The sequence below is a fragment of the Zingiber officinale genome, chromosome 2B (assembly GCF_018446385.1).
Source record: "Zingiber officinale cultivar Zhangliang chromosome 2B, Zo_v1.1, whole genome shotgun sequence".
Taxonomy (NCBI): Eukaryota; Viridiplantae; Streptophyta; class Magnoliopsida; order Zingiberales; family Zingiberaceae; genus Zingiber; species Zingiber officinale.
Window position 1 is genome coordinate 119,853,283 of NC_055989.1, and position 22,825 is coordinate 119,876,107.

General features: G+C 37.5%; 2 protein-coding genes across 2 annotated transcripts; both read right to left on the bottom strand.

Moving 5' to 3' along the window:
- Nucleotides 1-2,410: 2,410 nt before the first annotated feature.
- On the bottom strand, nucleotides 2,411-4,503 carry LOC122049477 (probable lysophospholipase BODYGUARD 1). The gene is made up of 4 exons (XM_042610856.1): nucleotides 3,907-4,503; nucleotides 3,494-3,828; nucleotides 3,222-3,421; nucleotides 2,411-2,958 (listed from the first exon to the last, which is right to left on the bottom strand). Exons 1-4 carry the CDS (start codon nucleotides 4,454-4,456, stop codon nucleotides 2,613-2,615), a joined length of 1,431 nt encoding a protein of 476 aa, XP_042466790.1. The 5' UTR covers nucleotides 4,457-4,503; the 3' UTR covers nucleotides 2,411-2,612.
- Nucleotides 4,504-9,773: 5,270 nt separating this feature from the next.
- Nucleotides 9,774-20,980, bottom strand: LOC122046944 (splicing factor 3B subunit 4-like). Its single transcript, XM_042607904.1, has 9 exons — nucleotides 20,711-20,980; nucleotides 20,469-20,517; nucleotides 20,284-20,372; nucleotides 20,103-20,159; nucleotides 17,920-17,982; nucleotides 17,777-17,842; nucleotides 15,272-15,358; nucleotides 15,078-15,171; nucleotides 9,774-10,505 (listed from the first exon to the last, which is right to left on the bottom strand). Exons 1-9 carry the CDS (start codon nucleotides 20,813-20,815, stop codon nucleotides 10,021-10,023), a joined length of 1,095 nt encoding a protein of 364 aa, XP_042463838.1. The 5' UTR covers nucleotides 20,816-20,980; the 3' UTR covers nucleotides 9,774-10,020.
- Nucleotides 20,981-22,825: the final 1,845 nt, after the last annotated feature.

A 22,825-nucleotide genomic window follows, 5' to 3' on the forward strand; every position in this document is an offset into this window, starting at 1 on the left:
CAGAAAGGCGAGAAGAAGCAAGGCAAAGATTCGACGAAGAAAAGAAAGAGGAACCTTACTGGAAGAGGACGTCGGTGAAGATGAGGAGAAGGGGGCGTCATAGAGATTGTTCGGGGACGAAAGCGCAAGGCACGGTGAAGATGACGGTGAGCAAAAGGTAGGTTTATAAACCTTACGGTCGATCACCCATTGCCATCCGATCAAGAGTTGTACAAAACTAGGATGAAATCTAGCTGTAGAATTCGAAAAGGTGCTTATCATATCATCAGCGGATATCCGCCTATTACGTCAAACGCGCGACGGCAGAAAGTGAGACATACTACGGGAAAGCATTAATGGAACTTAATTAAAAGGCATGGTTGCGTGTTCGACTATAATTATCGAGGATTTGCACAGTTTTCTAGATATTTAGATAATGTCAACCACTATCACCGGACACTCATCCGAGAGAGCACAGGGAAAGGAAAAAATTCGCTAAGTGTTGGTGCCAACCATCCCGATCGGCACAGATATCTTACTAGGGTACAATCGAGCGATCGATCCAATACCAAGGTTATGAGGTATGATCCTAGCGGCAGCTACACGCCCAAGACAACATATGAAGCAGTGCGGCGAAGTAATGTGAAATGATCACAAGTGCGAGACGAAAAGGAATGGACGGTCTGTGAGTCAAATCGCTGAATCAGCGCCCAACGTTGCCACTCATTACATCCGAATGGTGATTAGTATATATTAGCCAACCAGTATCCAAAGAATAGAGAGTGTTCGATTGGTGGAGGTTATCCATGGCACTACTTGTCCAGTCGGGCTTGCAGCCTCCTTCGACTAGACTTGAGAGAAAGACCTGTGATGCGGTCATAAAAGGGGCCCACTAAGTGTGGGTCAAAGGAGAACATGGAGGTCAAAGTTAAGGAGGTCAACGCTAGAGGGCTAACGAGCCCATCATAGGGTATCCGAGCGGAGATCTACATCATGGGCCGATCGGACATGTTTTTCCCAACCGGCAAAGGGATAGGCCAAGCGAAGCGCCCGTGCAGCCAAGATCATCAAAAGTTCATCAGGAAAAAGAGGAGTGTTGAGATGACCAGAGCATTATTCCAATTAGGCGAGAACATACTATCGAGACTCATCACTGCATGGAAGAGTAGCCGAGTCCAGCCGAGCGAAGGAGTACTGGGCCAAGCAGTTATCTCACTCGGCCGATCAACGGGATCGCTGAACTATCTCGGGATATCCTTTTGGGAGATAGTGTTGCTGACATGGGTATGGTCAACAGGCGGATCGTACGACGACAAATCGGAGGGTGTGCCCACAGCCAATTGGAGAACGTGTCGATGACCAATTGGAGAACGTGTCCATGATCATGTGTCCATGACCAATTGGGGAACATGTTCGTGACCAATGAGAGAACGTGCCCACACCTCGAAAAGTGCGCATGCCGCCGACTAAGGCATTATATAAAGGAGGGTCTGTACACCAGCGGGGGTACGCATTATTCACTGTTTACGCTTGTGCTATTGTGTTTCGTCTTCTTCGTGTCAGTGACTGACTTGAGCGTCAGAGGGCCAACATCGGAGACCCCTTCCCTGGCTCAGCACTGACGTGCAAATCGAAGAATGGTCTACATCCAGTCAATGCAACAACCACATCCCCAGTTTTCCGTCTCCATAATTTTTGGATAGGATCAACGACAAATATCGCTTTTGTCGTAGATTTGAGATCATGACAAAAAAAAAATTCGTCATAGATTTTACGACAAATATATATTATTTCGTCACAAAATTTGATGGCAAGATGACAAAAAAATTTTTATTGCCGATTTGATCGCAAATTCATTTGCAATGATTTTTTTATTCATCGTAAAATATTTTTATTTTTTATTTTTTATTTTGTAGTGGGATGTCGTTGTGAATATCATTGTGTCAATCAAGACCCATAAGAAATTGCCTCATCCGATCCTCTTCTCTTTGTTCGATGTGCACTTTCATTTGGTCCCCTCGGGGCGGTGCGATGGTTAAGACATGGGGTGTTGTCACATGAGGTGTTGGAATCGAAACTCGGCGTGATCGAGCATAACCTCCCCCATGTCTTGGTCATTTGCACTAATGGCTAGTAGTCATCCATGATTTACCTCCTCTCTCCTCCGTGTTGGTGCAGGGACAGATTGGGGGCGAGCGAATCGCCTTTTGCCACATGTGGCAAAAGGTGGAACCGCCACCCTAGCAATGTGCACCTTCATTTGGTTGCAGGTCGAAATGTATCTATCTAATTCATCCCAAAGACTCTTTAAGTTTTGAGAAATTGGCTGAGATTATCATTATGCACTGTGAAAGAGAGACGATTTTTGAATCTGATATGTTGGAGCTAGGATCAAGAACTCAATTGCAGATAGCCTGACAAAGGAAACAGAGACAGCAATAATCACATTTAAAGATTATTTTTCGAAGAACAACACACACAACACACGGATCGATCGAATACCTTCCCCTGATCTGTACAATAATTTTTTTTCTTAAATTATCATGTGACTGTTCGTCCTTCATCATCTTCGCCTTCATACCTTACTACTCATGTTCCACGCTTAAAACTGTTACAATTACAGTAGTCTCTCCCTAATCAGCAACCACAGTGCTCTCGGCCTTAGCATTCCTCCAAATCTCCTCGAGCTCTCCGGCGAAGACCTTCTGCCGGCCGACGACGACTGTGATATGATCCACGCCGTCGACGACCTCGACGCGAGCTCGCGGGATCCTGGCCTTGACGGCGTAGCTGCACTCCACCGGCAGGAGCTCGTCCCCCTTCCCGTGGAACACCACCACGTCGCAGCTCAGCCGCTCCCTCACCGCATCCATGAACTCCTCCACCCTGCCGGAGCTGCCGCAGAGGATGTTGTGCATCGTGTGCCATGAAGCGTGGTGAGCGTGGCAGAAGAAGCCGTCCATCAAGTACGTCCTGACTCTGCAACATGTACATGCCATGGTCAATCTCCATATTAATTAGAGACCACGTTAAATAATTTATCCCCAATTGTAATGCACTTCTTGTCCTATTCACGTCAATTTATTGAGCAGTAGGAAAAATGGAGGTGGTTCACCGCCCCAGCGGTCCTCCTCTTCTGAAAACTCTGTTAATGCACGGCAAATTTGTAGCAAATAATTATTAATTACTTTTTATTTATTTAATCGTAGGCCGATCGATCGAGCTGCTAGTTTAGGAGGAACCTGTTCCTGGTCGCTAACTTGAAGGACTTCTCCCAGAACCGGTGGTGCTTGCAGAGAACGAGGCACACAGTCCGACTGATGTGTTCGTACCAGCAAATCACCGACGCGCCGAAGGTGATCAGCGGCCACACACGGCGGGGCGCCACCCGCCGGAGCAAGTACTGAGTCCGCTGGACGCCCTTAGGCACCGGGAAATACGGCTGCGAGCATCAGTTATGTCAATAATTAATTGATTGATATGTTTACTTATTGATGCGCTAATTGAAAGTCACCGGCGCGAGGATGGTGATGGACTTGACGGCGGCGGGGTGCTTGGCGGCGAGGGCGAGGGCGAGAAGGGAGCCAAGGGAGTGCCCGACGAGGTGGAAGGACTTGACGCCGTAGCGGCGGAGGACGGAACGGTCGATGGTGTCGACGTGCTCCCGGAGAGTGTAGAGGGAATCTGACGGCTTGGGGCTCTTGCCGAACCCCAGAAGATCAACCGCCAAGAGGCGGTAGCGCGACCGCGCGTCGGCGCTCAGGTGCCGGAAGACCGTCTCCGTCCAAAATGCCGACGAGGAGATGAATCCGTGGATGAACAGAACGTCCTCCTTGGCCGCCTTCCCATCTGATTATTTTGCTAATTAAAAGCAATTAATAACTAGATTATATGTGATAATTGAGATTAGGAAGGAATAAACTGCACCGGTGGGGCATTCGACGTAGACGTAGAGCTCGTCGGGCGATCCGCGCGGGCAGCAGCTGTCGCAGTGGCAATCCGACCAGCACGGCGCGGTGCTTGGCTTGTCGCCGCCCACCTTGCCCTGCGGCATCCGCACAACGGTCGAGTTATTAACGGTGAAGCCGTCCCCCTTCCTCGTCGGCCGCACCCGCACCGGGGCCGCCGCCGCCGAAGGCGGACAGCGTCGCACATTCAGCTTCTGCAGCGCGGCTCTGGCGACGTCGGAGACCACGGAAGGGCGGCGAAAGAGCGTGTCGGATATGTCCTCGAGCTGCAGCTTGGTCGAGGACAAAACCGAGAGGACGAAGACCCCGCCGCTGCCTCCGGCGCCGCCGCGTCCCGGGGAGGCGAAGCAGTAGCACGGCTTCCACTGCGCCTCCGCCGCGTAGTCGGCCAGCTTGTAGGAGAAGCAGAGGAGGAGGTCCAGCAGGTCCAAGAGAGTGAAGACGAGGAAACCGAGGAGATCATTGGCCGCTCGGCCTGCTATGGCCGCCGCCCGGCGCAGGGTGCCCATGTCCCGTAGACTAAGAGAGAGAGAGAGAGAGAGAGAGCTAGGGAGAGAGATTTAAACGGGAGCGAAGGACGCGAGGGGTTGGGACCGGTGATTAAAAGCGATGGTCGAACAGGGAAAGTCGGGTAGGTGGTAGTTGAACTCCCCGAGCAGAACGGAACGGTGGCGGTGTCCTTGAGCTTAAGCTTGAGCTTGAGCGGGGCATGCATGGCGAATCAGGATCGTAGCAAGTCAAAAATGTGGGCAAGAAAATAACCACATGTGGTCAACTTGCGGCCATTAAAGCGTTGAGACAGCTTGGCATTCAACAATTAATCTCGTACCACGCCCATGCTTGAAATAGCATATATCATCGCGCAGTTGATTGAGCTTCAAGAGATGGACATGAACACCTGCAATGTAACGAGGCCATGCTTGAAATAATATCATAATTTATAGTAGTAACATTAATGTGATTGAATTTGCTTAAATGATATATATATAACATGAAGGGACTTAGTGCGAGTGAATCGAGGATACTATGGAATTGAGAATCAAGATGATATGATAGTCAAAATCAAGATAAGTTAGCGGTTTTTCGTCAAGGTGAGATGACAATCAAAGTCAAATTATATACAGCTGAACAAGTCACTCTCATCGGAACACAGCTCCTCACTTCTCAATACTGAGACATTCAGTAGGAAGTCGGTTGGACTTAAAGGCTTTAGCACTCCATTTCTCAGTATCAAGGTGCTTAATCTATAGTCGGTCAAATTCACGGAGTTAAACTCCGCTCCCCCCCCCCCAATCACATTTTTTAAGCATAAGTTTCTCAGCATACAGTCGGTCAACCTCAGAGTCGGTCGACCTCAGGGACTTAGTGCTCCACTCCTCAGTGCCAAGATACATCGAGCACACCCGGTCAGCTCCAGCACCAGTCAGATATATGAAGCCTAGCTCCCTGCTCCTACAATTTAACTCTCGGTATAGGGCCAGTCAGCCTAAAGTGATGGGCGAACCTAAGGAATTTAGTTCTCCACTTCTCATGTGGCAGTCTTCTATCTTACAGTTAATTGGCTACTAGGTGGATCAAACTGCCTCTAGGAGACAACATTGTCAAAGAATAACAACAATCTATTAGAGAATAACAACTACTCGTCAGGGAATATTTCACTACCATAACATATACATGCGAGGGAACCTTCCTTTGAGGGTATCCGTGTTAGATTTTGAGAGATGTCCTCTTATGATTTTTACTAAATATAAATTCACTATTTGAGTGCATATTATATGTTTGATTGTCTTAAACTTATTTACTGAATATCTACAATACAATTCATAGCATAAGAGAAATTGTGATTGGATCACAACTAGTGATTATCTCTACATGTGCAATTATAAACATATTAGAATTTCTCTATTCATCGAATTGATGCATTCGGACATCATCAATTCTGTAAAACTAGGACGGGTTATACTCCTTGGTTCGTCAAGTAGCTGTTTTCTCATTGGCTGGAGATATTGGGATGTCGAGAGTTAAAAGTAGATGCTAGTTATGGTAACTAGTTCATTGGAGTGATTCGCTGTAAGACTTCATATGATTATCTATATATATACATATGTTTGTGAAGCTCTTACTACAGCTCGAGTGCAAGGAGTATAACCTATCCTAGTTGCAATTAATTATGCAAGGAGTACAAAAAAATATGACCTAGAAAATTATAACCCTATCCAAATGCAAGAAGGTAATAATGTATAAATGAATCTGCAAAGTTAAGTATAAGAGTGATGGTTCAATAGATTGCTTTGAAGCTAGACTAGTGGCCAAATAGTACACTGAAATTTATAATATTGATTACATAGAAATATTTGCTCTTGTGGCTAAAATGAACATTGTAAGGGTTCTTCTATCATTGGCCACCGACAAGAGATGGCCAATTTACCAAATGGATATCAAGTGTATCTTTCTTCAGGAGAGTTAGAAGAAGAAGTATATATGCAATTACCTCAAGGGCCCTATCAAAGAGAGGAAGGAATGTTTGTCGACCAAGAAAGGATATTTATGGGCTGAAATAATCTCCTCGAGCTGTCTAAAATTAAGTTCTGATCACCTTCATAGTATCAATTTCAAAAAATGCAATAGTGACTCTTCCCTCTTTATGAAAATCAATAATATGGAAACCACTATAGTACTCCTATATGTAGATAACATAATTGTCATTGAAGTAGCATGAACAACATTAATCAAATTAGAAGTTTCCCTATATCTCAATTTGAAATTATAAATTTAAGAAAATTAATGTAGTTTCTAGATATAAAATTAGCCTACACTTCCAAATGACTAATTTTATCCCAAAAAAAAATATATGTTCTTGACCTTTCGTAGGAGACGTGTAAGTTGGGAGCAATTAAAGACAACTGGTAGTCCAGCCTCGACATATGATGAAAGGGAGGATGAGGATGAGGATGAGTCCTTCACTGACATACATAGGTACTAGAGGCTAGTCAGGAAACTCGTCAACTTACTATTACCAAGCCAAGTATTGCATATACTATTAACCAAATCAATCAGCATATGCACACACCCAAGATAAGCGACTATAAGGCAGTCGAAAGGATCCTTAGGCATCTCAAGGGATCTCTAGGAAGAAGAACTTACATGAGAAATAATAAAAGCTCAGAGATTGTAGGCTACTATGATGCAAACTGAGCTAAGGACTCCCAAGACAAGAAATCAACTACTAGATACTATATGTTTGTCGAAGAAATACAATATCTTGAAAAATCCAAAAGTAATTAGTGAGGTCTAGATCAAGTGCAGAGGCAGAATATAGAACTATGACAATCTCAACTGGTGAAATAGTCTACCTGAAGACTCAAGTCGAAGAGTTAGGATTTCTAGTCACAACTATCAAATTATACTGTGATAACCATACACAGTGCTTCAAATCTAATTTTTCATGAGCAAACCAAATACATCGAAGTCGATTGTCACTTTTTGCACCAAAAAATAGAAGATAAAATCATAGTACATGCAGAATAGTCTCACTAAGTTAGGATGCACAATATTTATTCACCAGGCTAAGTTAGGATGCACAATATTTATTCACCAAACTTGAGGGAGACTGTTGAAATTAAAAGAAAGAAGCATAAGTTGGTTCCTATCTATTGCAAAGGTAATCGGAAACCAACTACTCCTGTGCTAGACAACATATAACAACTATTGATTCTTAGTTGGTGCTTCGCCATTGCTTTGATAAAACTAGTTGTGCTAGCTATTGCTTCCAGCTCTTTCCCTTATAAAAGGAGGCCTCATTTTCACTCTGAAAGCAAGAAAAAATCTTCTTCTTTTCTCTTTGTAAAGACCTAGTAAAAATCCCTTTTTTTATTTTCTTCTTCTTCTCAAATAAGAAGGACAATCTTCCCCTCTTGCAAGAGAAGTTTTTCTCACTGACACTACTAGAAGAGTTAATCTTGCTCTTCTTTATCCATTGTGAACTCTCCTTTTAACATATACCTTGTGAATACAAAAGTGAGTCTTTTGGAAGAACGGTGCCTTAAAGTATTGTCCTGCATATTTGTGAAAGTATTCTCATGAAATTCCATCATAAAATTGATAAAGTTTTATTACAACATGCAAATAAATAATTGAATTGCATATGTATATTCATGATTCCTCCTTATATTGTCCCCTCGGATAGGTCTAGTGACTAGCGCATGAGATGTTATCATAATGAGGTCTGGGATTCGAATCTCAGCAAAACCGAGATAAATACCTCTCTTATGTGCTAGTCACTATTCCAAAGGCTAGTAGTCGTCCGTGATTTATCTCCTCCATGTTAACCTTGGGACAGGTTGGTGGGGACGCTGGGGACGAGGGGGGCGAGCGTATTCGCTTTTTTACCACAATGATTCCTCTTTTTAAGTATATATCACTTTTCTAACATTATACACCCTCACACCTATGCACTCATGTGCGACAGACCATGTCCAATGGTTTTAGATAAATCTTACATATCATGTTATATGAGGGAAGCCAGATGAGAATGATGTAGTAGCTAGTAAAGGTGAGTAAACATTGACCTATCCTAGCTCCATCGTGCGAAGTTTCATGCTCACACTCCATCCCACTTAAACATTGTCTACAAATGATAGTCATATATATAATTGAAACATCATTTAATAATTAAAGTTTTTCATTTTATTACATTTAAAATATACTGTGAATTAGTCCCACAAGACTTACAAAAAAAGTATGAAACCTTCACTCACTTGGTCTAAGGATTTATATCATGATCGTGAAGTGGATGAAAATGGTACAAGGCTGTGATCTTAGAGTTTTAGTCGACTGACTTTTAATGAACTAGTGTCTAGTCGAAACAATTGAAATAAATAGTAGGGAAAAAAAGACCTCAAATACCGTCAATTCACAATCGATTGAATTCATAATTTCTTCTATTCTTAAACTCTTACAACAGCTCTAGAGCTTGTATTCTTACAAGAATTTCAACAATAATGGTATTGTTCATTCTTTTTTTGATACTTCTATTATTTAAGGAGAAAAGGAAAGTGATATTATTTTCTTTAAGCTAATTGTTAGTATCTTGTAATAATAAGAGTAAATATTTTGTACAAGGCTTTCTCTAGATCTTTGTATGGTGAATTTTTTGAGAAATCATTCATATAATGAAATGAATCTAGTGGTTGTATAGTGGAACCAGGAGTACAAACCATTTTAGCTGCCTAATTATATACTTAATTATATACCTTTTAGCTCCCTAACTATATACCTAGTTAGACTTTTCCTACTGCCAAGATTGGATGATTGATAATGTGGAATTGAGAAGAAACTTACAATGGTAATATACAAATAGTCACGCCACTAGTTGTCAATCAAAATGTTCGAACTCGACTGTTAGTAGGAGACAATCTTAGTGAAGTTAGGCTGGAGAATTTGATAGTGTTCTTGTGCGTAAAGGAAGATGGACAATTGCATTGAATAACGGTTCTATTACATGTTGGAATTCAGTCTTTTTCTCTATGGAATGGTTTATATGCAGTTAATGGCTTATGAAATCCTCTCGTTCAATTAGTCTCCTAGAAATTGTTAGTCGTAGCGGCACTACTTTTTACTTGGTGATCATATATACTCGGTTCAGTCATGCTCTATCAAGCGATTGTGTTCACTCAGTCCAAATGGACGGTGATCGAGATTGATTAGCTGAGAAAAAGTTTTTTTGGGGGCCTAGTGCGAGCCAAGCTTTCCATCATGGACATTGAGAGAATGAAAAGAAACTGTAATGCCATATTGATAAATGTTCAAATTCAAACACACCTGGTATACTATTTAAAATAACTCTAATGCAAATTTATAATTTCCATGAGAATTCTAATGCAAATCTACAATCATTTTAACAAGTTCGCCAGGGATTCAAATTAAGATACAACAGGTTGCCTAAGATTTCTTAGCCTACTGTAAACTGCTGCTTCAGCTTGCCTGCAACTCGGCGGATCAGAAAATTCAGTTAGTCGAGGCAAAACGAGGTATCCAGTCACTTAAAATGCTGCAGGAAGGAGCTCACTGGGTCTCATCGAGCAGATCCATTGGGCAGCGGAGGTGGCGGCATGGACATTGGCATTGGAGGCATAGGCCCTCCTGCCATCTGCTGCAGTGGCGGGGGAGGTCTCCATAGAGCAGCTGGAACACCGGCACCAGAGGGTGGTGGTGGTGGTGGTCTCATCATACCTGTAGGTGGAGGGGGCATGTTTGCTGGAGGTCTGAATTGTTGGAAAGGTGGTGGCGGCATAACAGGTTGAGGAAAAGCTTGACCAGGTTGGGGTTGCACAGGCCATTGCATGGGAGGAGGAAATTGCCCAACTGGCGGTGGCGGAGGGCGAAATACTGGGACAGAAGCAGCAGGAATGGGGCCATTGATGAATGGCCTCGGAGGGATTGCTGCAGGAACTGGTCCATTCGCTGGAGCCCCATTGGGAAGGGTTGGTGGTCCGCTGGCAAACAGGGTGTGTGGCCTGATCCTCTGAGTTCCTGGGTTGCTAGATGCCAGAACTCGCTCTGCAAGCACCAATAAAGGTGGTTCATGCACAAGGAATTTTACAAACATTAAGAAAAACAATTCATTAAACAATAAGGTGAACAAACCACATCAATAATGCATCAAATTAACATCCTGGAACCACGCCATTAACAAAAGAGGTACTCATACATATTTTGGTCATCATGTGTGGCCCACATTTTTTACTTGATACTCGAAGAAATTGATTGGGAAAAGAGAATTAAAGATATAAGGCAAACACTTATGCTGTTTTTATATACAGTCACTTTGAGCATGATGCATCACAAGGCTTGCAACTGCTTTTCTTACAACAAAATCTTATCATTCAGAGTAAATTTCAGACTTAAAATGTTTTTTGCTTTTAGTAAAATTTGCAAGAGTTGTTGATGCAGATAAAAGACTAGCCATGGGATTTATGTTTGGTAGCTAAAGAATGCTATAAGAGACATAATTACTTTTTTTATTTCCTTACAGACAGCATGTAAATCCTATCGACAAATATGTTAAGGAAAAATTAGTGTTCTTTATATGGTTAATTATTATAGAGATTCCACGAATGAAGAGTCTAGTGGTATTATCATAGAAATACTCACATGCCTTGAGTATGAAATTAAAGGCATATAAAGAAGCTTCTGAACTCTTTTGAAAGACAATTGACTACAAGGCAAAGATCAAAATGATGAAGATTTTAGCTCACGTATACTATGTTAATCATTTTTAATAAATTATAAAATTCTATTAATATTGTATAATTGATTGATACCACATCAGTGATGGTCGATATTTGGATCTGGTACTCCCCACTTGCAAGCAATGACAATCAAGATTCTTAGTGAAGACGAGCTTTAGATATATAAATGATTTCAAGTTCATAGTTATTTAAGGTTTGCAGCGTCCAAAAGCGTATAGATGTCGTGGGACCTGAGGCGCTAGGCGCAAGGTGAGACGCACGCCTTACCGAAGTAAGACACTTTGAGTATAAATTTTTATAATTCAAACATATACAGAAAATTTCTACCAAAATATTTCCCTAATAAAATTCAATTATTTCATAAACTATTAAACAATAATGTAAATAAAAAATTCACTAACATTCAAATTCACAAACTATTTCACTTATTTTCTATGTTGTGTTGATTTTCAAAATACAAAATCAAAGTGGTGTTGATTTTTGAAAATGATTTCTAAAAATCAGCACCATAGTGGTGTCCAACACCATAGTAATACTAATTTTTGAAAATCCCATTGAGAAAAATCAGTGCAATAAGTGGGAGGCGAGGGGAGGTTGATGCTGATTTTTAAGGGGAGAGAGTCTGAAATAAATTTGCAAGGACCAAGGGAGGTTGATGTTCATTTTCTAAGGAAGAGAAAGAGTCATGTAAGAAAAATATGTTGCATGCATGCAAGTTAATGCAACTTAATTAATTTAAAGGGTAATTAAAGATATGGGTTGGACTTTAAAAAAAAGTAGACTTCAATAGGAGAGGAAAATCGCGCTTTAAACATATCTTAACCTCTCAAAAGGTACGCGTTTCATTCAAGTACTACGCCTGGGTCACTGTCGAGGCACACACTTTTCACAACTATGATTTCAAGTAAAACTAAGATTAAATGAATAAACATATATAGAATATATGCTTATTTTATTGGTCAGTGTTTAAAGATAAGAAACATATAATATAATACAAGAGAATGTTGAATGTGTTATGAAAAATGGAAAATATATATCAAAAGTTTAAAAGTTCGAGTCGTGTCAAACTTTCAATTTAGGGATACGATTTCGATACCGTATTGTGTTAGGCCGACATGATTTTGTTACTTTTTAAAATATAAATATATTAATTAAAAAAATATTTTTATTAATATTTAATTGTTATAGATGTTTACTATCGAATTATATTTAAGATGTTAAATGTTGAAGTTTTGATATTATCTTATGAAATGTTTTAATACTTATTGAGTAAAAGTTAATTTAGAATTAACTGAAGTCCATCAAATATTTGATATATCAAGATCAAGTAGATTTAAATTGGATTTATTTTGACCAATTTAAAATTAAAATTTATATATACAATGATTTAATCTATAGTAATATATTTTATAAGATTAGAAATTATATTATATTATATTTCATTTTATTTTTATTTTTATTTTTCCTAACAATTTATTCCCTCTATCTTAAAGAGATTTATTTTTCTCTCATTGATAGATGAAGTTAAAAAAAAATTAACCGGGACAAATGGCGAGAAAAAATTAACCACGTTAAATAGGTGTTTTACCTCTCTGTATATCCTCATGGATGGATAAAGAAGGGAAAAAATTAACGACAAAGGAGGAAAAATAATTGAGAGAAAGGAATTTAAATTAAATGTCTAAAACATAAAAAAAAATAGAAATAGAAATGAAAAAAAAAATAGAGGAAATCGCAACCTTGCAACATCCTCAACAGCCTTGTGGATCGCGACCTTGCATAGGACACCACAAGGTCTTGGCTTCATCCATAACCTAGCGAGGTTGTATTAAGGGTATGAATCCTCATAATTTACCTTCTTCTAAAAATCTCATTGAGCATTGCAAGTGCATGAGGTTGCTAGCCCTACTAGTTATGACCCAAGTCACCGCTATGACATCAAACAAATAAGCATCCATATTTTGTAGGTCAAGAATTGTACCTTCATCATGATTGTAATTTGTGATACACTATTACCAATTTTGTGGAATAAACCACTAATCTATCCTTTTAATTAATTATTTGAAGGTCATCTTCTCATTTATGGACCACATTTTATGCATCTATGGAAACAACTTAATAGTTATAATTTATTTTTAAATAAACAAAGTGTGACCTTATAAACATTAAAAAGGTTGAAGTGACCAATTTCAGTCATACATAAGAGAAAATGACCAAAACTTAGCCCCATAGATAATGGTGACAAAAGGCAAATACGCTCACCCCAGTGCCCCCGCCAACCCGTCCCAGACTCCATAGATAATGCTGCATATGTAGGAGGAGAGAGGACTAATACTTTTGTGTGGGCATGGTGTACCTTTAGATTGTGCATTAAGAAATCATTTGTCTAGCCTAGTTCTTAATGGATCCAACAGTTGGTAGGCATGAGTATCATAAACAAAAACATTAATGTCCTCTAATACTTCAACTAATTATTGGCTTCCTCTTTGCGATGTCAGATATTGATTATCAGACATGGCAAATCTAAGTGGACCCCCATGATCCTATTAAATGACTGGGCAAGAAAAAAACAAAGCCATTTGGATCAACACTGTGTAACTTAATGAATCAAAGGATTTAGGGGGCATTTGGTTCTTTCCTAGGAATAGGAATCGGAATGGGAATCATTGTATTGTGGAATGGGAATGGGTATGAGCATGGATATCACTCTTAAAAGCAATGTTTGGTTAATTGCATATTTTCTATCGGAATAAATCAAAATTTCCTTTTTTACTCTTAAAGGAAAATAAGAGAAAAAATTAGATGTGAGAGAAAGATGAATGTGAGAGGAAAATATGATGAAAGAGAATGATGAGAGAGAATGTGTGACGAGAAAAAATGAAAAGAGAGAAAGTGTGATGAGAGAAAATAAAAAAAAAAGTGTGATAGGAGAGAGCATGATGAGAGAAGATGAGAGGAAAAGTATGATGGGAGAGGATGAAGAGAGAGAAAATGTAATGAGAAAAAATGAGGAGAGAGAATGTGATGGGAGAAATTGAGGAGAGAGAAAGTATGATGAGGGAGAAAGTATGATGAGAGAGAAAGTGTGATGGGAAAAAAAAAGAACAGCGAGTGTGATGGGAGAGATTGAGGAGAGAAAGTACGATGAGGGAAAAAGTATGATGAGAAAAAAAGGAGAGTGTGATAGAAGAGATTGAGGAGAGAGAAAGTATGATGAGGGAAAAAGTATGATGAGAAAAAAAGGAGGAGAGTGTGATAGAAGAGATTGAGGAGAGAGAAAGTATGATGAGAGAGAAAATGTAATGAGAAAAAAAGAGGAAAGAGTGTGATAAGAAAGATTAAGGAGAGGGAAAGTGTGTGATAAAATGATGAGAGAGAAAATATAATGAGAGAACAAAGAGAGAGCAGTGATATGAAAGAAAAAATAAATAAATATATTTTGATATTTGATATTAAGGGAGAAAATTTTAGTTTTAGGTCAAGGGTGTTTTTGGAATAAGGGAATATTTTGATTGATGAAAATAGGGTAATAGCTAATTGAAAGGGAGGTACATGGGAATGAGTTATTACCCAATTTTAAGGATTTATTCCCTTATTTGCATTCCTATTCCTATAATCCAAACATTAACAATGACAATCAATGATTCTCATTCCCATTCCCCACTCCTATTCCCCTAAACCAAACGCCCTCTTAATGTTTTGGTTCAACTAGTGAACTGTCGATGGAAAAACAATCCATGATAGTTGGACCTCAAACAATAAGAAATTCATAGCTGGAAGCTTGTTAATGTAATGCTTCTATATGCAATAATGTCTATTAAAGCAAGAACCATGGTCTCAGTGTTGTTAGCAGCATGTTAACTTAAGAAAGAAAAAATACCTGCTGGGGTGCCATGTCGTTCTCCTTTAGTATCTTTCTTGTAAGCATATGAAACAGTGATTTGACGATTACAAAGATACTGGCCATTCATTGACTGATTGCAGCATACACCCAACAAAAGAATAAGATGAGAAAAGAGCAGTAAGAAAATTCCATAAAGTAATTACAAGCTTAACCAACTATTCCAGGAGTACCTCTATAGCTGCATCAGATGCCTCAAAAGAATCATAGCTAACAAAACCAAATCCTCGCGAGTTTCCAGTCTCAGGGTCACGCATTATCTGAAAAATAAACAATTTGGAAGGCCAAATCATAAATACAATACAGAGAAACCATAAATTGAATTTAATAATATGAACATAGTACATTGACACTATGATGTCATGGTAGAATGTACCCTTGTATCTCAACCTAATCTAAAATTACAATGAGCTGCATTAATCTATCATTTAATGCTTAGAAACACTTGCTCTAAAAATGCTAAAAGACTAAGAGAACCAATTATTGCATTGTTAGCCTCTTTGTTTGTAATGCGATTATTTAGTTTCCCATACTACTAATGCTTGACAAAGATTCTGGGTGAAATGAATAGAAAACTAAGATACTAAGAACCTTCAATCATAATGCTTAAGAAAATCATAACTAAGAAACCCATGCAGCCACTGAATTTACAGATATCCTGATAATTTCAGTGACTGCTACGCAAAAATTCGTCATCAACATGATCTTCTGTATTTGTTCCAACTATTTCAAATTAGCTACATGAATTTTGTGCTGCCATTGAACTCTATCCAAGGCCATATCACTAGTGAAATTTTTAATATTAAATTTTTTTTATAGCATTGACTAATTTTTCATTTGATCTCCCTCCATCTATTACACCTACATTGAACTCTTCATTAGAAATATTATAATTAATTAAATAATTTTTTATTACATTGATTAGTCTTCCTAGCCAACCCTACCTAGTGGGTAAGATTTGATTGTTGGTTGTTGTTGCTGATTGGCCTTCATTAGAAAAAATCGAGGTTGTGCCTATTAAAGGAAAACATAGTACGAACATGTATTTACAAACCAATAAATATTTCAATTAAGCGATATGAAACTATAGCAACTACGCATATTAAACGAGAAAGAGAAAGATCAAAAAAGACTTGGTTAGCAACGACAAAACATGATAAAATTATTTAAATATAGATAATGATATAGTAAGAGAAAAAACCCAATGACATAAGAAGATTCATATAGTCGATCCCACTTAATAAATCACTTTTTTTTGGCACTTTACAAAACTCATAGATTAAATTCTTCCATAATAGAAATTAGTTGGTGCCTTTAACCATGTCTATGCAATCTCAACCTATTTTCCCCCACTTTAATCAATTAGGGTTGTGCATATTTGTTGACAGATATTAGTATTTTTATTGATGCTTTCTAGTGTAATCCACGTGTCCATATACTTCAATCCATGCAATTCAAAAAAATTATTGGTCCATACTAGTTTAACATCAAGCCCCAATCTAAAATTTAGGTAATAGATAAAAATCATTAACAAGACTAAAAATCAAACATTAGATATTTCATAAACAATTATATTCACGTAATCTTCCATGGCATATTGGATTGAATAATATATGTGCATGTGTATTGTGTATACATATAAGATAAGCTTCTTCATGAAATAATTTTCATTTTTACACAAACACGTACGTGTCTCAACTTTTGAAATTGACGACAGGGATGATATCCTACCAATGAGCTCTATGTGCCTTAATACAATAAAGAAACCTTGAGTCTCCACTAGTTGAGGTTGATAATATGAATATTATATCACCATTGAATTTTACATAAGGCAACTAATGTCTAGGCCTTTTTAATCACTTAAGAATTTTACATTATGCTTTTTTTCTCTTTTTATCATTACACCATAACACTGATCGAAACATCCCTACCTCAGAATCTATCAATCATTTTTAAACATGATAACATATCAAGAATATGTTGCTCTATTTTTTCTCAACTTATCAAAAAATTTAAATATTTTTAATTAGCTAAGCAAAAGTTTATTTGGTCTACCTAAATAACTCATTCAACACTTGTTGATTCGACTATGAAACATATACAACTCTGTGAATATGTTAACACCAACATAATCTATATTTTCTCACGTTAAATTCATATGGGTTACACTTAACTGCTAGCAGATGCCAATATTTTTATACCCACTCCTACTAACTAATACGCCCTCTCTCAACTTTCCTATCTCTACAGCATCAATTTGTGTATGTTATTTCATAACTATTTGTTGATTTGATTCATAAAGAATGATTAGTCATCAAATAACCTTTTAACCTAGAAGCATAGGATGATTGCACAAGACACTAAAAGCTCCTCCATTTTTAACCACTCGATTTTCACTTGCTGAATATTTCTTAAACAATCTACATTCAACACATTTTAGTGTTAACTTATACCTGCAAGAAATTGTCCCCACAATGAATTTGAAAATTTATTCTTACTAAACTCTTCTAGATCAGCACAATATTTATCAACAAAGATTTATAATTTTATGCTCCAAAGGTTAGTAACTAATGGCATGGACCAGATAGATGTGTGACTACTGTTACATGTGAGAATAGTCATGCAGACTATTATTTCCCATAGAATATAGCTGATACAAAAGAGATGCCATGCATTACCTTGGGATTTGTCACAATAACTCCGAATGCACTAAATGTATCATAAAGAAGCTTTTCATCTACATCCTGTAATAAAACACTAAAAGTTACATATTTTATCTACCAATTCGCAAATAGGGTTGATAGAAAGGAAATTACTTTACCGGATCAAGATTACCAACGAAAAGGTTTGCCCCTACATCCAAGCTCTTCTTGTCTTGGGATGCCTACAATAAGTAGATGAAAAAAAAAAATGAAAAATGGTAGAATAACAGACCCAGTTCGACTTTTATTTAACTGACTGATAGGAAAGAGAAAAAAATGGTACAAATAACAAATAAACTTGTATCTTGATGATAGAGGATGGTCCCTAAAATTATCAGCATTATCAAATGCTAAAGGTCCACTAATATTTGAATGATGCATGGACACATGGCAAGATGAATAATCAGATACAGGTCTTTGTGGAAGTCCTACACAATATCACACAAGTAGCTAAGAAACATGAGATACATTTGGGAGCTGCAATGTAATCTTATTCATTATGTTTAAAGTAACATGAACATTATTTGCTCATTAGATAATGCTATTGCTCTAAACTGAAATAATAAGGAAAGATAACAAAAAAAACCATGAAATTTAAAATTACTATGTCAAACTCAATCGGTTGACTTGGCATTACATGATTTTCTTGTTTGATGATTTAAAAAAAAAAAGGAAAAAATGAAATCAACATGATAGCCAAAACATTTTAAAGTTGCCTCTAGCATGTTAAATTTTTAAGGTCCATAAAGTAAACATTGTTTCCAAAAAATTCCTCAACCAAGTACCACGTGTCTTCCAAACTTTTAAGATGAACTTCAAAGTTACTCCATCTTTAGGCCTAGTGCAAAGTCACTGTGCCTTGTGTGCATTTTTAACTATAGAAATTTTCTCATTAAACCTTACCCCCTTAGAATGTCTTCATCCTACTGTTTGTATAGCAAACCATTGAAAACAATTACATCAACAAAATCACATGGTTACAAATGAATATATGATCAACATTGACATTTGAAATTTATAAAACAAATCTTGGTTATAAACAGAAATATTGATATTATGATATTTGGAACTTCTTTAACAGATCTTTCCAAATGGCCATGATCCTAACTGGTTCTGGCTCTGTACAAATATAGTTGGGATTAACAAGGGCATCCAATATGTAACCTAAGTCCGCCGAGATATGGCTATAATAAGTTACATTAAATCACTAAATCAGTAACAAACACAAACACCACCGTGTGATGTAGAATTATAGGTTACACCACCATGTAACTTACATCTTATTATAATCAGTATACTAAAAATTTTATAAACAAGCAATCATTTTACATGAAATTTATAACAAGCACACCACCGATTATTTTGCAGTAATCAAAAACATACATTTCTATTAACATGAAATCAGAATGGAATACACATGACATCTTGCAATTGAAATGTCTTGAAACCCTCAAATTATGATATAAAAGCCTTGTATTTCAGATACCAGGGTGGAATACACATGACTTATCACAATTAAAATGTATTGCAGCCTTCGAATTATGATGGCCTTGTATTGCAATCGACTAGTCAACTAGCAATTTCCATGCTTCAAAATGGAAAAAACATAGATTTGATTGAAATACTAAAATGAAAAACAAGCCAAGTAACTGGTAGAAATTGTGGGTTAATAAACTAGATTACTAATTGAGGTTAAAAAAAAAAAAGAAACAACAGTCTCGTGCAGTAAAGACTAGATCTGCATCATTGACTAAATTGACAAAACCTCATATTTTGGCAAAGGATACACAAAGAAAATAGATAGATGCTATAAATTAGTGGGTATGGGATAAATTAATTGATCCAAGGAGGAGATACTGAACGTCAGAATCTAACACCTACATTTTAGACGTTCATTTAAGAAAGCTCATTACTTGCACATATAAGTATAGAGTAATATCATGAAAGATTGGTAGATTGGAAAATTCAAATAACTACCCCGTTTTATGGTTTGCAGCACTTTGGTTGAATTCTATAATGCATATAAATCATAAGTCAATGCAACTAGTAAGTTCTTTCAACTATCATTCTCAACAATATGCAGTCTAGCATTCAACTCTGTGACGATGGCCAATTTCTTTAATAATCTATGTGGTAAACAGGATTCAAGGCCAAGGGAACTACGAAAGTAAGACATTTTCAGGATGTAATAGAATAAACTATGGGAAAGTTAATCCATTAATTCTAATAGGGTGGAACAATGTTACAAAAACAGAACATAAAGGTTTTTTTCTAATGTGAAATAGATTAAATGAGAGTGCACCTTGTTCACACGTATTGGCTTTCCATAAAGTTTAATCATGTTCAAAATCTTTATAGCCTGCAAAAACAGGACCAAAAAAGGGTGAAATTTTCCAGATATAAAAAGGCAATTAACAACCAATTGTTTCACAGAAAATTGCAAAAGGAAAAAATCAAACGTGAGTGAGAACTAATGAACTTACATAATCTGCATCTTCTTCACTGCGAAACTCGATAAATCCATAACCTTGATGAAGATTTGTAACTCTATCTTTTGGAACATAGACATTTACTGCAAAAATAAAATTACAAACCAGATTATGGTTACCGAGTTAAATTCAGCTAAATAATGAATCAGACAGCAAAACTGATTAGGCTTTTAACTTACCAACCGGGCCTGCTTGAACAAACAACTCCCACAATAACTCCTCCCCGACCTACAAAGTTGACAGCAGACATCAGAGTAAGTACAGGTTCACACATAATGGAAAGAATAAGGGTTAGAGCTCGAATTGATGTAGCCAACCAAAAACCTAGAACCAGAGGCAGGAAGACATAAACCCTAGGTGAATCAAACTCTGAATAGAAGAAGGTAAAGGAATGGAAGAAGAAAGCAAAATAGTAAAGCACCTGAGGGTCAAGGTTGCCGACATATGTGGTAGCCTCCTGGTTCCTCTCTGCGGAGTGCTGACCGAGGAGGTTGGCTCCGACCCCGGGGGTGATTCGAGTAGTCATCTCCGCTGCACCTTACCGCGATGGCAATACGCCACGGAGAGTACCGAGATGCACCTGGAGAGCGAGAAAGGAGACAAGTCGAAACGGCCAGGGGAAGGACGGAGGTCCGGTGGCGCCTGAGATTACAAGGATACTCCGGCCGAGATCGCGTTTGGTGTGTGGGCTGGAGTAAATAGGTGAGGTAAACGGGCTGGGCTTGCTGCATTCGTGCTTTATGGTTAATAAAAAAATTTCAAATTTCTCAAAGTTGGGGGATTAAAGTCAAAAGGATAATGTCCACATATTAAATAATAATTTGCCTTTTATTATTAGTGCTAGTTGACATGACTTATAACGAAGGGGAACCCCTAGCATAAAAGGAACCAAGAACCCGGGAGAGAACCAAAGATAAATTTTTACGAGAGTTAACAGAATATTTTTTTCACAATATAATAAATATAATTAATAATAAAAAGTTTAATTTGGCATCATAAAAAAATAAAAATATTAAATTAATAAATTACAATTAGACTATTATTTATTGAAGTATTAGTTAACACTTGATGACATATTGGATGGTCGTTGAATAAGAAAGAGGAGGCTACTGCATCATGTTGTTTTTCATCTTTTGAAAATGTTGCAATATTTACTCATTTTCAATTATTAAAAAGATATCTTTCTCAATGTATATGACTAGACTGTCATTCATCCACTCGTCTTCTATTTTGTTACATAAATCAGTGTTCATCGCAGAAAATACTCTTTAATAGAAGCAGCCGCAACTAGTAAAACTAATGTCATCCCAATCAGACGATAAACCAATGGGTAAGCTTGATTTTTTCGAGTTTTAATAATTTTTTGAGCAAAACTTCTCAAATCTTCAATTCCAGAAAAATTTGGATCCTGTCGTATATTATGAATGAAATTATGAAGTTGTTGCTCAATAACTATATAATCATTTATTGAAAAGTCCTCAGGATATAAATCACAAAGTCGAACTAGTTCTGAACATTGAATTCACAAAAAGAATTCCATGGATGAAGACATGCTATACAACTAAACAATTCTGTGCTAACTTCTGAAAAGCGAGTATTCATCTCTTATATAACTAAATCAACAACCTAACATTATAATTTGCAACAATAATAATTAATAAGTAAAGAAAATCTTATTAACAAATATAATAATAATAATAAAATAATTTTTTTAAAAAAATAATACCTAATAGAAAATCTCCACACGATAATAATGTAAATTAGTGATGACTTGCTTGCTACGTCTACTATGACCACCTATCAAACAATTGTCTTTCATGTCCGGTACTGGGATCTCATTCAATTCACAAAATGTGTTGACTTTATCTGTATACCATCCTTCTTCCCTAAATATTTGAAATTGATATTTCACACTCTTAATCAAACTTATGGCTTGGACAACACAAGTGACAACTCATGTGTCATTCCTAATATCATCTTCATCAAGTGCAATATGAAAACAAACTCATAATTCTCCATTTTCTAAATCAAACTTTTGGCAACCCCTCTACTATCAAAAGAATTAGAATCATCACAAATATTCTCCAACACTTGTTTCACTGAAGGCCACATAGATAATAGACGAGCCAATGTCAAGTAGTGTGATCCCCAACGAGTATCTCCTGGCCTTACTAAATTAGTTTCTTGATTTTTCCCACTGCCCGTACTAATCTCTTCATCCTCCAACATTGCAACAATCCTATCATGTTCAATTTACCTAGTTGATCTCTCCTTTTATATGATGCTCCCATCGTATTAACAATCATAGTGACAATCTCTCCTTTTTTTTAAGGATAGCCCGGTGCACGAAGTTCCTACTATGCGGGGTACAATGGATCCTTCCCCGGGACCTAGCATAGCGGGAGCTTCGTGCACCAAGCTGCCCTTTTTTTTAGTGACATAGTTAAAAAAAATTACTCACATTGAGATTACTCTTGGCAACAGCAACAATAACTAATTGTAATTAGTGAGAAAAGCAATGAATATATCTTGCATA